This window comes from Fistularia commersonii, chromosome 36, assembly GCF_037954325.1.
Source record: "Fistularia commersonii isolate RoL2024-O1a breed Wild chromosome 36, RoL_Fcom_v1.0, whole genome shotgun sequence".
Classification (NCBI taxonomy): domain Eukaryota; kingdom Metazoa; phylum Chordata; class Actinopteri; order Syngnathiformes; family Fistulariidae; genus Fistularia; species Fistularia commersonii.
The window spans coordinates 6,590,285-6,604,332 of NC_141319.1; the positions used below are offsets into that span (position 1 = coordinate 6,590,285).

General features: G+C 51.1%; 1 protein-coding gene across 1 annotated transcript in view; it reads left to right on the forward strand.

Annotated features, from left to right (window-relative positions):
* Window positions 1-14,048, forward strand: part of mdn1 (midasin AAA ATPase 1) — a 51,959-nt gene that overhangs the window by 3,281 nt on the left and 34,630 nt on the right. Inside the window, exons 4-28 of the mRNA XM_086143070.1 lie at window positions 2,324-2,431; window positions 2,767-2,959; window positions 3,033-3,242; window positions 3,317-3,448; window positions 3,518-3,621; window positions 4,049-4,163; window positions 4,231-4,433; window positions 5,077-5,158; window positions 5,232-5,327; window positions 6,184-6,296; window positions 8,226-8,374; window positions 8,471-8,531; window positions 9,782-9,993; window positions 10,073-10,176; window positions 10,247-10,391; window positions 10,484-10,580; window positions 10,667-10,780; window positions 10,933-11,080; window positions 11,154-11,261; window positions 12,099-12,250; window positions 12,490-12,668; window positions 12,819-13,027; window positions 13,123-13,269; window positions 13,562-13,703; window positions 13,786-13,920. Of these exons, the coding sequence (XP_085999196.1) occupies window positions 2,324-2,431; window positions 2,767-2,959; window positions 3,033-3,242; window positions 3,317-3,448; window positions 3,518-3,621; window positions 4,049-4,163; window positions 4,231-4,433; window positions 5,077-5,158; window positions 5,232-5,327; window positions 6,184-6,296; window positions 8,226-8,374; window positions 8,471-8,531; window positions 9,782-9,993; window positions 10,073-10,176; window positions 10,247-10,391; window positions 10,484-10,580; window positions 10,667-10,780; window positions 10,933-11,080; window positions 11,154-11,261; window positions 12,099-12,250; window positions 12,490-12,668; window positions 12,819-13,027; window positions 13,123-13,269; window positions 13,562-13,703; window positions 13,786-13,920 (3,458 nt within the window). The remainder of the gene's footprint in view (window positions 1-2,323; window positions 2,432-2,766; window positions 2,960-3,032; window positions 3,243-3,316; window positions 3,449-3,517; window positions 3,622-4,048; window positions 4,164-4,230; window positions 4,434-5,076; window positions 5,159-5,231; window positions 5,328-6,183; window positions 6,297-8,225; window positions 8,375-8,470; window positions 8,532-9,781; window positions 9,994-10,072; window positions 10,177-10,246; window positions 10,392-10,483; window positions 10,581-10,666; window positions 10,781-10,932; window positions 11,081-11,153; window positions 11,262-12,098; window positions 12,251-12,489; window positions 12,669-12,818; window positions 13,028-13,122; window positions 13,270-13,561; window positions 13,704-13,785; window positions 13,921-14,048) is intronic.

The following is a 14,048-nucleotide window of genomic DNA, read 5'->3' on the forward strand; positions in this document are numbered from 1 at the left end:
ACACAAATGAAATACACTTCAATTAAATATTTATAATTTAGTTTCCCAAGCCGCTCGGAGCCGCAGTGTAAAGATTAAAGAGCCGCAGGTTTCCGACCCCTGGTTTAAGTCATTGTTTTACAAAAATGTTTTTTTTTTCCTCAATCATCTCCTCATGATGCCGACCACCTCTGGAAGGTTGCCTACGTCCTCAGTTAAACAGATTGTGCCATTCTACCCCTTTAGTAGAAATTGCCTATGTCAAGAGTGTGTCAAGTGATTCCGTTTTTTGTTTTTCCTGAAAAATCTGAAACAATGACTAAGGCGATTATTTTAAGAGGGTGACGATATATAAGTCTCTCTTTCAGTATGGGAGGGAGGGGGGGCTTTATCAGCATCTCAGAAGATGCTGATGTTCTCTTTGGGAGTGACCAGGATGGAGAGGGTCAGGAATGAGTCCATCAGAGGGACGGCACATGCGAAATATTTTGTCGAGAAGGTCAGAGAAGCCAGGCTGAAATGGTTGGGTCATGGACAGAGAAGGGTAGTGAATCTATTGGTAGACAGATGCTGGAATTGGAGATCTAGAGGAAGACCAAAGAGAAGATTTATGGACGTTGTGAGAGAGGATCCAGAGAATAGGGTTAGATGGAGAAGGTTGATTTGCTTCAGCAACCCCTGAAGGGAAATGAAGAATTTGTCACAGGGGTGCAGGACATGTATGACCAAGACAAAGTGATGACTGAGATGGTTTGGACGTGAACACTCCTCTGTTCATGTCCAAACCGTGGTGAAGATCTGGATAGAAGGTTGCTGAAGGTGGAGCTGCCAGGCAGGAGGTCTGGAGGAAGACCAAAGAGAAGATTTATAGATGTTGTGAGAGAGGAGGATACCAAGAATAGGGTTAGATGGAGAAAGTGGATTCGCTGTTACATATTTTTAGACACGTGTCAAACTCAAGGCCGCAGAAAAAATGTGGCCCGTCATGTCATTTCACGTGGCCTGCAAGAACATCTTAAAAGGTCTGATTGTCTTAAAATAAGTCAAACATTTAAAAATGATCCCTAAATGTCCAGGAAGAGAAAAGTTGATGCAGATGGAAGGCTGCTTCAAGAGAGACGGGAAGGCCATTACATGTTAGTGCTTCAAGGAGAAAAAGCTGTACCTCTTGTTACATGTTAAATGTTACATGTAACATTTTGGAATTGAATGAGTAACAATATTAGTGTTCTGTAACATTAAGGAGTAGTTACATTTATTTTACATTACTTTAAGTTACATTTATACTGTCACATAAAATGAGCCACATTTGGCCCGCGGGCCTCGAGTTTGACACATGTGCTGTAGGGGTAACAGAGAAGTTCAAGGTGGAGGTGGGACTCCATCAGGGATCAGCTCTGAACCCCTTCTTGTTCGCAATGGTGATGGACAGGCTGACAGATGAGGTTAGACAGGAATCTCCATGGACCATGATATTTGCAGATGACATTGTGATCTGTAGTGAGAGCAGGGAACAGGTCAAGGAACATCTAGAGAGGTGGAGGTATGCTCTGGAAAGGAGAGGAATGAAAGTTAGTCGCAGCAAGACAGAATATATGTGTGTGAACGAGAGGAACTCGGGTGGAACGGTGAGGCTACAGGGAGTGGAGATCAAGAAGGTGGAGGATCTCAGGTACTTGGGGTCAACAGTCCAGAGCGTAGGAGAGTGTGGGGAGGAGGTGAAGAGATGGTCCAAGCAGGTTGGAATGGGTGGAGAAAAGTGTCAGGGGTACCAAGAGATAGAAGAACATCAGCCAGAATAAAAGGAAAGGTGTACAAGACAGTGGTGAGACCAGCGATGATGTTTGGACTAGAAACTGTTCCAATGACCAAAAGACAGCAGGCAGAACTAGAGGTTGCAGAGATGAAGATGTTGAGGTTCTCTTTGGGAGTGACCAGGATGGAGAGGATCAGGAATGAGTCCATCAGAGGAACAGCACATGTTAGATGTTTTGGAGAGAAGGTCAGAGAAGCCAGACTGAGATGGTTGGGTCATGGACAGAGAAGAGATAGAGAATATATTGGTAGACGGATGCTGGAGTTGGAGCTGCCAGGCAAGAGGTCTGGAGGAAGACCAAAGAGAAGGTTTATGGACGTAGTGAGAGAAGATATGAAGGTAGTTGGTGTGAGAGAGGAGGATCCAGAGAATAGGGTTAGATGGAGAAAGTGGACTCGCTGTGGCGACACCTGAAGGGAAAAGCCGAAAGAAGAAGAAGAAGAATCTAGATGATATTCACATGTCCAGACAATTTAGGGTCTGCTGGTTGGAGTGCTCGGTAAATGTGTGTGTTTGTGTGTGTGACAGGTACACGGCCCACTGCCTGGCGTTGGTCTCTCACATGACCGACAACCAGAAGACCATATTCCTGAGGAAGGTCCTGACCGGGGACGAGATCCTGCACATCAAAATCAAGTAGGGGACTGTTTCGTTATCGGTGTTTGGTGAAATTTGCACAAAATGCCGGAATGAATACGATTGTTTGCAGATGACACTGTGATGTACAGCAAGGGCAGGGCACAGGTGGAGGAACATCTAGAGAGGTGTGAAGGTTAGCCGCAGCGAGATGGAATACATGTGGAGATGAAGAAGGCGGAAGAGCAATGGAGTGGGTGGCAAAGAGAAGACCAGAAGCAGAGATTAGGAAGTGGAGGTTCCTCTTTGGGAGTGAAGAGGATGGAGATGATCTGGAACAAGTCCATCAGAGGGGCAGCAGATGTTCAGAGTGTACTCGTGTTCCTCCTGCTCAGGGCCTTGGAGGAAGCCCAGCAGCTGGAGGTGGAGCGAGCGCTGGTCCTGGCCAACCAGGGCACGGCTATGTGGCGCCAGGAGAAGCCCAGCAAGTTCACCCGGGGTCAGGTGGTGTCGGAAGACCTGTGTCAGAACGTGACGGCGGTCTGCGGCGTGGTCCTGCCCAGGGTCGCCGCTCGACAAGCCGAACAGGTGAGGGGACGCAAATACCGCGGGGTTCTTCTCCTGGAGAACCCTGGGTTCTGATCACGAGCTTCCCTCGCAGACCTACCAGAAGGACACGGTCCTGGTGGACTCCACCTGCCGTAACCTGCGGAGGCTGGCGCTGGCCGTGGCCTCCCAGAAGCCCCTGCTGCTGGAGGGACCCATCGGCTGCGGCAAGACCGCTCTGGTGGAGTTCATGGCCGCCGCCACGGGGCACGCCAGCACCGCCGAGATCCTCAAGGTGCAGTTGGGCGACCAGACCGACAGCAAGGTGAGAGCGACGGTTGCGGCACGGTGGTGGCGGCGGCGGCGGCAAGCTAGCATTTGACGGCGTTTGTGTGACAGATGCTGCTAGGGATGTACCGCTGCACGGACATACCGGGGAAGTTCGTATGGCAGCCGGGGTCGCTGACCCAGGCCGTGTCCAAGGGCTTGTGGATCCTGCTGGAGGACATCGACCACGCGCCGCTGGACGTGGTGAGTTGGTACCGCCGGCTTGGCGCTCAATGCTAACACCGTTCCATGCTAACACCGCTTGTATCTCAGATCTCCGTGCTGCTGCCCCTGATGGAGAACAAGAAGCTGATGATCCCAGGAAGGGAGGACTGCATCGACATAGCGCCAGGGTTCCAGTTCTTCGCCACCAGAAGGTAAAATGTCGGCGTGGACAGGCTAACTGCTAATTCCTGCTCGTCTTCACAACAGTCATTCGTTCATGCCGCTTAGCGCTCACTTGGAGTCACCGTCCCAGCTGTCATTGACACCTGACAAAGTAGGGTCTCCAATGAACCTCCTGCATGGGTTTGGGCTGCGGGAGGAACCTGGGGAACCCTGAGGAACCCCACGCAGACACGGGGAGAACATGGAGACTCCACACAGAAAGGCCCCCCAGTGGGAGTCCAACCAGGGACCTTCTGGTTGCTAACTGCTAATTTCAAAACACGACGGGCTCCATGCGCCCGCTAGCGGTCGTAGCTAGAACTACACACAGTATCACATACGAACGTGCAGATAAATGTTGGGCTGCACTCGCTGTGCGTTTCCATGACGACCTCTTTTCTCTTCTGCGTCACAAAGGTTGACCCTCAGCGGCGGCCACTGGCACCGACCTCAGGGTTCTCACGCCACCCTGCTGGACAAGTACTGGACCAAGGTGCACGTGGGACACATGACCAGAGAAGAGCTGAGGAAGGTAGGTCTGACGGCGAAGGTAGAACCTCGCTGTCGCCGCCGTGCTCTTACGCCTGCCGCCCTCGCAGGTGGTCATCGGCAGGTATCCCCGACTGGCGGCGGTGGCAGAGCGCCTTCTGGACATCTACTGCCAGCTGACCGGGGAGAACCACTCGGAGTCGGACGCGCTGACCGTCCCAGACGACGACGGCGGCGGCGGCGGCGTTGGTGGCGATCAGAGGACGTGTGACGGCGGAGCCTCTCAGCTGGAAGGCAGAGCGCTGTCGCTAAGGTGGGTTAGCACGACACGAGTTAGCCTACCAGTACCCCTGCGAGCACCTCCCAACCAGCCACCATTTAAATGTTCTTGACACCATGACCTTCTATAGGTTCTCCTCTTAGAACATATCTGCTACCCCCGCCCGCCCGCCCGCCCGCCCGCCCGCCCGCCCCTGTTCCATAGCGGCCGTCTCCATGACTTTAATTAGCTTTCCACCAGCTGCAGCCGTGCGCCATCGATTGGCTATTGATTGGTCCGTCCCCTGGCCTTAAGTTGCCCGACCCTGCTGGTCACCGCGGGGTGTTGCAAGTCGCCCCCGCCCGCCCGCCCGCCCGCCCGCCCGCCCGGATATCCGGGGCCGTTCACCCCAGACGGGTTCTTTCCTCGGGGTATTCGGGGCGTGGGTGTCCAGAGGAACCCGGCTGTGAATCAAGAAGATGAGGAGTTCCTGCTCTTTAGTGCTCAGCTGGTCAGCGAGGCTTTAGCCTTTAGCCCAAACGGCTAACTAAGGGGCGAGCTAGAGGTTCCTTGTTCCACCGTCATTCACCAACATCTCAAGACATTTGACCATCAGGGCTGGTTTTGGACTGTGAGAGGAAGATGGAGGACTTGTTTCCTCATCTAACCACCTCCTCCTCTCTGTCCAACCTCCCAGGGACCTTCTCAAATGGTGCGAGCGAATCAGCGACAACTTTGACCACACCTCCCTGGACACCACCCAACATGTCTTCCAAGAGGTAGGTGTTGTCCACCCGGTCGCGCCGCCAGAACGCAGGAATACCACGAACACGATGCGTTTCCCTCCTGCAGGCGCTGGACTGCTTCGCCGCCATGCTGCCTCGACCCGAGAGGCGGCGGCGGGTCGCCGAGGTCATCGGAAGCAAGCTCAACATCTACAAGGAGAAGGTGCGCCTTCCCGTCCGATGCGTCGACGACCAACACGCAGAAACACTTCTTCTTCTTTCGGCTTTTCCCTTCAGGTGTCGCCACAGCGAGTCCACCTTCTCCATCTCACCCTGTTCTCTGGATCCTCCTCTCTCACACCAACTACCTTCATATCTTCTCTCACGACGTCCATAAATCTTCTCTTTGGTCTTCCTCCAGACCTCTTGCCTGGCAGCTCCAATTCCAGCATCCGTCTACCAATATATTCACTCTCCCTCCTCTGTCCATGACCCAACATCTCTGACCTTCTCTCCAAAACATCTACCATGTGCTGTTCCTCTGATGGACTCATTCCTGATCCTCTCCATCCTGGTCACTCCCAAAGAGAACCTCAACATCTTCATCTCTGCAACCTCTAGTTCTGCCTGCTGTCTTTTGATCATTGGAACAGTTTCTAGTCCAAACATCATCTCTGGTCTCACCACTGTCTTGTCCACCTTTCCTTTTATTCTGGCTGATGTTCTTCTATCTCTTGGTACCCCTGACACTTTTCTCCACCCAATCCAACCTGCTTGGACTCGTCTCTTCACCTCCTCTCCACACTCTCCTACGCTCTGGACTGTTGACCCCAAGTACCTGAAATCCTCCAGCTTCTTGATCTCCACTCCCTGTAGCCTCACCGTTCCACCCGAGTTCCTCTCGTTCACACACAAATATTCTGTCTTGCTGCGACTAACTTTCATTCCTCTCCTTTCCAGAGCATACCTCCACCTCTCTAGATGTTCCTCCACCCGTTCCCTGCTCTCACTACAGATCACAATGTCCAACACGCACAAACACACAACGCGATATTTGTTTGTTTTGTTTGTTTCCGCAGGCGGTCTACGTCTGCCACATATACCAGCCGGCCATCTCGCTGACGGAGCTGGAGGTCTCGGTGGGCCGGGTCACCCTGGTTCGGAAGCAGGCGGAAGTCGTGCAGCTCAGCGCGTAAGTGGGACATCACCCTCCGCCGCCTCTTTGACCCCGGTTCATAAGTTCTGTGCATCAGCCGAAGGACCAAATGGACCCCCCGTTGGTAAATTGAATAAACATCGCATCGATCCCGGGGACATTATGGTTCCAAAGCCGTCTAATGGCCTCGCTCACCCGAACCCCCCTCCTCTTCCTCCTCCTCCCCGCCGCACATCCACATCGATGCTTTTTCCAAAAGCCGATACGATCCGGCGGCGGAACTTTGGGCTGAAAACGAAGTCCCGTAACTTCCCGAGACGCTCGGAATTTTTCCTCTGGACAAACTACGTACGTTTACGTCGCCCCGTATGTTTTCAAGAAGGTCTGGTTCCATTAGATCAGGGGGCGGCTTGGGAAAATAAATTATAAATATTTCATTAAAGTGTATTTCATTTGTGTTAATTCCCTTTTATAACTTTAAGTTCTAAGTTGGAAGATTATTGTGATCTTGAAATATTAGATAAAATTATATTTATTATTTTTCGACGCTCAAAATAACGTCACACTCGCGGAAGCCGGTAAAGTGCAGATGTTGTGCGCAGAAGTTCAGGAGCAGAAGTCCCATAAACCAGGTAAAATAAATATTTATGAAGATATTTTGCAAATATTTATTTTTTTATTGTTTACTGACACAGTGATTTTTTTTCCAGATTTATTTTTAAAATTCAGGTCAAGGCTCCGCTACACGCTCTGAAAGCTCAAAATGAGTTCATTACATAAATAAAATTTAATTTTCTCTGTCATACTTTGTGAATTTCAGAAGCAACACACTTGTTTATACAAAGTGTAAAGGTAATAAAAAGCAATATATACAGCGGTACCTTTGTTTTACACGTCAAAAAGTAATTGCGGCTCCCGGTGTTTTCTTTTCCGAGGAAACCGGGTCCAAATGGCTCTTTGGGTGTTAAAGGTCGCCGACTCCTGGTTTAGACGATGGACGTTGAAATTTCGCGCGATGAATATCTACGAAAATGAGAGGAAGCCGGCTTTGTTTACTTTGGCCATATTGGATTGTGCTACAACAGCTGTCTTTCGTTTGTTTTTTTTTGGAAGCTTGAGTATGGCTCTCAAGCATAAAGTCATTTAAATTTGTTTTTTTTAAGGAAACGTTCATCTCGGTCTTCTTCCTGGGCACTAAAACCGTTAAAGTCGTCTTCTTCCACGTCGGAACTGAACAGTCTCAGAATTTCGTGGTCTTCATTGGTCCGATGTGACGAGGCTAAATGTTTTAGCGGCGTGAATCCCCCCCCCAAAAAAACATAAAGTAGCCACATTGTTGTTTAAGCAGCAGTTTTCAAAAAAATGTGGCAAAAGTATTAGAATTAGGGAATTAGGGTACGCGAGTTCCAAAATCTCGTGTCTCACCGTACGAACGTAATTCCGACCTAAGTTGAGGACCCGCTGTATTCAAAGGTAAATAATCAGGATTTTGACCACATGCCGAGCACATTCTCTTTTAGTAGTTGGTATTTCCCAGGAAGCGATGGACGAGTCACCTGGGCACTCGGAAAGGAAACTCCCCGAAGGAGCATTGCTGAAAATAACTTCCGACCCCAACCTTCCCAAAAAATTTAGTTCCCTAAAGATTATCTGAAGCTGTTGAGAAGTTAGCGGAACTATAGCTGGCCTACCTGTGGAGCGTCTTGGGTTTTAGAAAAAAAAGAAAGACCCGGGGAGGACCTTCGAGTATCAAAATGCTCCCGTGACTCCAGTAGGCTCAAAATTCAGAGGCGGGGAGGAACCGGGAGGGCGCCAGGTGGGACGTCGGAGTTGATTGAACTCAAAAATAATCATTGCAAAAAAATGACCCCTAAGAAGTCACTTGAAAGAAGTAGCCTACCAAAAAAGTCTTGCTAATTGAATGACAAGCGGCTAGCTTTGGCTTGGTGTCTGGTCCACCCGCAGGGAGAACCAGACGTTCGCCACCACGCGAGCCTCGGCGGTGCTTCTGGAGCAGCTGGCCGTCTGCGTCTCCAAGGGGGAGCCGGTCCTTCTGGTCGGGGAAACGGGGACCGGGAAGACCTCCACCGTGCAGCACCTGGCCCGGGTCACAGGTGGGTGCCGGCTAAACGGGGCACGGGAAGCTAGGTGGCGGTGCATACTTGAGCTTCTCAAGTATGTATGCTTCTCTACTTGTTTGCTTCTCAAAGGGCACAAGCTGAAAGTGGTGAATATGAACCAGCAGAGCGACACGGCGGACCTTCTCGGAGGGTGAGTCCACATCGGAACTTCTTCAGAGAACCAACCGTCTCACACCAGCTACCTTCATATCCTCTTCCATGAACCTTAGTCTACATCAGAACCTCAAATGTGCCTGTTCAAATTGACCCTTTCAAGGCTGGTTGCACTTGGGGGATCTAAAATCCAGGTTCCAGTGAAGGTATCAGGAGGTTCTCAATCATCTAGATCAGACCTTCTGGATTATTTTCTGTAACGCCCAACCCCAGGAAGAAGAGAACATTTCCGCAACTATAAATAGTATAATTTGTCTATAAATTTGTTATACCTGTACCTTTGCACAGCATTAAAGAGAAGAAAATAGAAAGAAATATAGATCAACTTGAAACAAAGAATACAAACATTTATTAACATAACAGTGATCGCTAGTTTACTGAAGTAGCTTTTACAAAGAGATGATTGTTGCTAATATTCGGCACGTTTTTGTTGAAAAAGCCTAAAAGGGATTTGATGTTTTTAAGTTATTCTTTCATTTATTCGGCTTCATTTTGCCCGCCGACAACACTTTTAGACAGCGGTCTTTCCTCGTCTCCCGCCGTAGTGACAGTGAAGCTCAGCGCTACGTATGCTTCGTCATGTTCCCTCTTCTTAGCTTTCGTTTGTGTCATTATCGCCGTCTCACTGCCTTTCTTATCATCCCTGTTGAATATTTTTCCATGGTATCTTCTGAGGGTTTGTTCACTGCACTTCATATTTCCTGATCTGTGCTGTGTGTGCACGTACTTGGTGCAAAAAAAAACCAAAATAAACTGCACCATTGAGCTAATGCTACACTAGCTCAATGCTAACATGATCCCTCGGGTCAAACACCCCCCCCCCAGGTCCTAGATGGTTGAGAACCTTCACAGACTCAAGATGTTGACCTGTGATTGGCAGGTGACCCGTCCACCCGCTATGGGTTCTTAGCGCTCTTTTTACCATTTTCCCAGATTCGCTGACGGGTTTAAATAAAATCCAGAGTATGATGTCATTGCCCGGCACTTTTAAACGGGATTTGAAACCCCTGCTTTTGGAGGCGCCACCTTGGCGTCTGAACACCTCACTGACATTCACAGAATAGATCTAACGCTAGTAGCTAACGTTAGCGCTAGTTCCGTGGCACCATCAGCCTTTTGGACGTTCTTGTGGGTTCGCTGTGTGGAGGGACACCGAGCCATACCGGGGAACATATTTGGAACGCCGAGCCCAGCGGATGTTCATCTCACCGGTGTGATGTGGTGCAGGTACAAGCCCGTGGACCACAAGCAGATCCTGCTCCCGCTGCGCGAAGCTTTCGAGGAGCTCTTCTCCCAGACCTACTCCAGGAAGCAGAACCTGACCTTCCTCGGCCACGTGCAGACTTGTTTCCGGGAGAAACGCTGGCAGGACCTGCTCAAACTCATGGACCACGTCTGCAAGTCGGCGCTCACCAAGGAGCTGCAGGAGAAGTCCAACGGTACTGCAGCGGAGACGGCGACTCCCAGGTCCCGGCTAGCTTGGTGCCGACTAAAACCACCTCTGGTGTTCTTTTGCAGCCGCCTTGCTGCAGGAGCAATGGGAGGTCCTTGCGGGGAAACTGAGCCAGACCCAGCAGCAGATCAGGGCCTGCGAGGCGGCCATGGTTTTCGCTTTCGTGGAGGTAGACACCGACCGTCCAGAAGGTGTCTTCACCTTTTGACGGCACTTAGCTCTCGCGTTCCTCCCTCTAGGGAACGTTAGCCCAGGCGGTCAAGAGCGGCCATTGGATCCTGCTGGACGAGATCAATCTGGCGGCAGCGGAGACCCTGGAGTGTCTAAGTGGGCTCCTGGAGGGCACTGCTGGGTCACTGGTACTGCTGGACCGTGGAGACACTGGTGAGGAGGAGGAGGAGGAGGTGGTTTCATGCTATGCTAGCCATAGCCTGTTTTAGACCCTTGTGCTAGCGGTTGCGCGTTTGTTTTTGCAGAGCCTTTGCGCCGCCACCCAGACTTCCGGCTCTTTGCCTGCATGAATCCGGCTACCGACGTGGGCAAGAGGAACCTGCCCCTTGGCCTCAGGAACAGGTCAGAAGGATGATGGAGCCACCACCGAGTTGCCGTCTCCTGAAAGTACTCGAACTGTTGCATGAAACCGTGCGTGTCTTTGGCAGGTTCACCGAGTTGTACGTGGAAGAACTGCAGAAAGAGGCAGAACTTCGGATCCTGGTTTCGGACTACCTCAGATGCCTGAACCCGCCGAGGAGCGTCATCAGCGGCATCATAAGGTCAGCGCACACACACACACACATGCATCTAGAGTGTGACCATTGAGCTCTGGAGGTAATCTTTTGGTAAGTTCCTAGGACAGAACCTCAGTGGATGAAAATGTCCAATCTGTTTACGTCCCTGTTCAAACCCGGATCGTTTTCGCGCCCAGTTTTTACCTGGCGGCGAGGAAGGAGGCAGCCTCGCACCTGGCGGACGGCACAGGCCACCGACCCCACTACAGCCTGCGGACCCTCTGCCGGGCCCTCAGGTATGCGGCGGCGAACCCCTGCAACAGCGTACAGCGCTCCCTCTACGAGGTAGGATCACCTTGGATCACCTTGGTTCGTTGTGTTGACATGTAGGCTAAGCTAAGGGTTGCGCTTTCCTCAGGGATTCTGCCTGAGCTTCCTCACGCAGCTGGACAGGAGCTCCCATCCTCTGGTCCAGAAGCTGGTGTGTCAGCACATCCTGGCCGGGAACGTGCAGTGTCTCCGACAAGTAGGAACCCCCGTCCTCCTCCTCTTCCGTTTGCTTTTCTTGGTTTGTTTTGTCCCTCTGTACAAGATGGCCGACAGTTTCATGTGGCACGCTGGCCCTGGCTAGCATTTTCGGTTTATTTTTTTCGTCGCTAGCGCTAATTTCCTGTAACTATCTCACCACTGAGGTCAAGAGGTTGACCTGCAGCCTGGATGCTACGCATACATGCAGGTAGCATTCGTGGATCAGGGCTGAAATTAGCTGTCAGTGTTAGCATCAACTCCATCAATATTAGCATTCTCTGGTTGCATAGCAATACACAGGGGCTAATAGTTTTGACTTGGACTTAGCAAACCAAAAAAATGCTGTCCTATTGTGCTGTCATACTTTTACTAGCATGCGCAGTCGCTTATTAAGAGTAACAAAAATATTTTAACACGTCTTATTTAGATGTTACCAGATAGCCATAATCTTCGAATTTAAAGTTACACTTCAAAAACAAACCAACTACAATTAAATACTTTTTAATCTACTACTCGTTAATGATTTTCAAAAGAGGGTGCCAACCCGTGGGATAGCTAGTTAGCAACATAGTGACGGGAAGTCAGGCGCAAAAGCTCCATCGACGTTCAAAGTGAAAGTCGGAGATGTAAGCACCATATTCACCTTGTGCCTCCGTAGTTTTCAAGAATTCTGGTTTCATTGGGCCAAAAAAAAAAAAAAAAATCATGACGTTCCTAGCGTCATTTAACCATCACAGTAAAACAACGTCCTTCAAGTTGAATGGAGAAAATCCGCCCTCTGGAACCACCATGGGCGGCTGCATCCCCCTTGACGTCCCATCCGTCCGTCCTGCAGGCCATCCCGGCTCCCGCCGGTCGCCCCTGTGTGGAGATGGAGGGCTACTGGATCCCCCGGGGTGAGATGGAACCAGCCACCGACCAAAGCTACATCCTCACCGCCTCCGTCAAGCTCAACCTCCGTGATCTGGCCAGGGTGGTGTCGGCAGGGTAGGTGAACTCGTCACGGAGCCAGCGGAAGGAAACAAAAGGCTAAATTGCTAGCCTAATTTTAGCTGCTAATAGCTTAAAAAACTCTATTTACTTGTTTATTACCTTTAAACGACTTAGCTCTGTCCCCGTCATCCAGACAAGCTAGCAACAATTGATGGTCCTTTCAGGTTAATGAGTTCCCGCTCCACCTCAGGTGAGCCAATGACAAATCAATAACCGACCCACTGCCCACACAGGACCCACCCGGTGCTCATCCAGGGCGAGACGTCTGTGGGCAAGACCAGCCTGATCCGCTGGCTGGCCGCCGCCACGGGCAACCAGTGCGTGAGGATCAACAACCACGAGCATACCGACATCCAGGAGTACATTGGCTGCTACTCCTCAGATGACCGGGGCAGGCTGGTGTTCAAGGAGGGTACGCAAGGAGTCCGCAAGCCGCAAGGGCCAACTGAGATGTGCACTAAGTAGCGCTCTCAAAGTAGTTGGTTAGACAATGGAAGAAATTTGCAGCTACGCTTATTTGAGAAGATGAAGAAGACGTCCGTCTGACCTCCTTGTTCTGCAGGCGTCCTGATTGACGCCATGAGGAAGGGCTACTGGATCATCCTGGACGAGCTCAACCTGGCGCCCACCGACGTCCTGGAGGCCCTGAACAGGCTGCTGGACGACAACAGGGAGCTGTTTGTGGCCGAAACCCAGGAGGTCATCAGGGCCCATCCCAGGTTCATGCTGTTCGCTACCCAGAACCCCCCTGGTCTCTACGGGGGAAGGAAGGTACTCCATTCTTCTGCCATTCTACACCTGATGGTCACCCAGCTGGATGACGCGGTGACCTCTTACTGACCTTCCCCCAACACCCAACCCCTCAGGTGCTATCCAGGGCTTTCAGGAACCGCTTCGTGGAGCTTCACTTCGACGAACTGCCCAGCCAGGAGCTGGAGACCATCCTCCACCAGCGGTGCAGCCTGCCTCCATCCTACTGCTCCAGGCTGGTCAAGATCATGCAGGACCTTCAGGTGAAATTTCTATGGAGTAAATACATACGGTTTGTGACAACACGATGGTCTAGGAGTTGGGAGTCAAGATACTCTGTTCCCCAGTAGTTCCTCAAGCTCAACACTTAGTTGGATCACCCTTGTAAATGCCGCTTATCTGGATTTTAGCCATTACTGATTCTGAATGTTCCATTCCAAAGTGTCCTAAGCTAGCAATGCTCCACTGTCCCCAACTAGCCTTGCCCATTGTCCTCAACTAGTACTACTTGAGCTTCGACACACCCCATTATTCTGAACGTGATCTTTTCCCTAGTCCTTCCGCAGGGGTTCCTCCGTGTTTGCCGGGAAACACGGCTTCATCACTCTCAGAGATCTGTTCCGCTGGGCCGACCGCTACCGCCTGGAGGACCAGACCGAAACCTCCAAGGACTGGCTCCAGCATCTGGCCGAGGACGGTGAGGTTCCTCATCTGACCTCCGCCGAGCTCCACGGAAAACCTTCCCTCCGACTCATCGAAGCCCCTCTGGTCTTCATCAGGGTACATGCTGCTGGCAGGACGCGTTCGGAAGCCGGAGGAGGAGGCCACCGTCCTGTCCATCCTGGAGAAGCACTTCAAGAGGACGGTGAACCCGGAAAGCCTGTTCTCCCAGAAACAGGTCACCAGCCAGTTCAGTGAGTAACGAGTCAGTCCAGGTTCTTGTTCCTTTTGGTCTCCAAAGATGTAGAACAGACTTGGACCAGCATACGAACCAGCTGGTCTCAGCACTTCATGATTGGTCAAACCAACTGTGGACACCTAG